We start from the raw sequence: 1,590 nt of genomic DNA, 5'->3' as shown, positions 1-1,590 counted from the left end.
TCCTAAATATTTGTTTTTCTAGCCATTTCAAATAGTTACAACATACAAATGTATATAGACATATTTTAAAGTATAGGATCACTCATTTTGCTTCGTATGTAGTTACTTGTTGAAATCTTTAAAAAGACAAATATTTAGAAACAAAGGGAGTACAATGCAACGGCAACAGCCAGAAACAGCAACCGCACTGCTGTTGCAAGAACTAGACATCGCCCTGCGTACACGCACCCATCTCTCCCCAGCAGATCGACGACGCGGACACGAAAGAACACGCACGGATACGCGCGCAGACACACATGCGTCCGGCGTGACGACCGAACCTCTCTATAAGACACCGCCCGCGCGCGCGTTCGACTTCGATCACGCCACTCCAGAGACCAGAGTTTAGCAATGGCGGCTGGGCGAGCGTGTGCTCTTAGCGTGGTGCTGTTGGTGGTGGTGGCGGCGCCGCTCCTCCTGGCCGGCGTGGCGGACGCCGACTGCTTCGACTACTGCTTCAAGGACTGCATCGCCAAGGACAAGAACATGATCGACTACTGCAACTACGCCTGCGACAAGACCTGCTACGCGGGCGCGCCCCAGCGGCCCTTGGCGGCGGCTGCCGCCCCCGGCGACATGGGATGCCAGCTCTCCTGCGCCAGGACTTCCTGCCACCGTCTGGATCCAGGTAATCAGATTGGCACAATTCATGTGCGCCATGAATTAGTAATGCGCAACCACTGCACTCACGTCTGATGAGCCGACAACGACGATGTGGTGGTAAATTCTTTTTGCAGACCGCGAGGCCGCTGAGGCCTGCTCCGGGCAGTGCTATGACGGCTGCAAGACCAAGACTCTGCCGAGGCCTCTCCGCGCCGGCGCCGGCATGCCCACCACGTTAGGCCCGGTGCTCGCCGACCTTCCTTCATCCGAGCCGGACCCAGATGACGCCTTTCCTTCATCCGAGCCGGATCCAGATGACGCCCTTCCTTCATCCGAGCCGGATCCAGATGATGCGGTGCGTGCGTCGTCAGAGGCGCCCGAACATGAGGCGATGGGGCCACGTCCACCGTTTTCGGAGATCCACGCTGCTCCTCCGGCGTCCGCGTGACAAGAATACCTCGGCGTACGGCCGTGACAGTTAGCATTGGCCGACCAATCGATATGTAAGCGCGATCACCAGGTGCGGAGGGATTAGCGCATCGACCAAAAAGCCGCGTGCTAATGGGTGTACACGTACTGTATTATTTATAACACTGCTGAATGAAGTGTCTTAGGCTACTTGTAACGGGAAGTTCTCCGTATCAATATAGTGTACGGGTTTGCTAAACTCAGCTAACCGAGATTAAATCTGGTCTCATTCAGTGGGCCATCTAGAATTACAAAATTTAAAGAACTTGCTGATTTAGAAAAGGTGCAAGGCTGTATTCTTGAGTTTGGATATATGCACTAGATGGAATGTCACATATCTAATGTTGAAAACCGCAATCAACTATGAAAAATGTTTGTGAGGTATGAGGAGGAAGACCCACTCTATACGTTGGATTTAAATAGTGAGAAACTCCGCTGCCCGCAAATTCCAACCGCAGAGTTTTTTCGTGCTGACTATGC

At 53.0% G+C, this 1,590-nt stretch overlaps 1 protein-coding gene across 1 annotated transcript; it reads left to right on the top strand.

Moving 5' to 3' along the window:
• The first annotated feature begins 352 nt into the window (after nt 1-352).
• LOC123074517 (uncharacterized) lies at nt 353-1,313 on the top strand. The gene is made up of 2 exons (XM_044497335.1): nt 353-667; nt 777-1,313. Exons 1-2 carry the CDS (start codon nt 391-393, stop codon nt 1,088-1,090), a joined length of 591 nt encoding a protein of 196 aa, XP_044353270.1. The 5' UTR covers nt 353-390; the 3' UTR covers nt 1,091-1,313.
• The last annotated feature ends 277 nt before the right edge of the window (nt 1,314-1,590 follow it).

The sequence above is a fragment of the Triticum aestivum genome, chromosome 3D (genome assembly GCF_018294505.1).
Source record: "Triticum aestivum cultivar Chinese Spring chromosome 3D, IWGSC CS RefSeq v2.1, whole genome shotgun sequence".
Classification (NCBI taxonomy): Eukaryota; Viridiplantae; Streptophyta; class Magnoliopsida; order Poales; family Poaceae; genus Triticum; species Triticum aestivum.
This window is presented reverse-complemented; position numbering and strand designations above follow the sequence as displayed.

Bases quoted from the DNA above. Each gene is read 5' to 3' on its own strand.
- LOC123074517 (XM_044497335.1), top strand. From the start codon at position 391: ATGGCGGCTGGGCGAGCGTGTGCTCTTAGCGTGGTGCTGTTGGTGGTG. The intron at 668-776 runs GTAATCAGATTG...TTCTTTTTGCAG, and splicing joins CTGCCACCGTCTGGATCCAG to ACCGCGAGGCCGCTGAGGCC.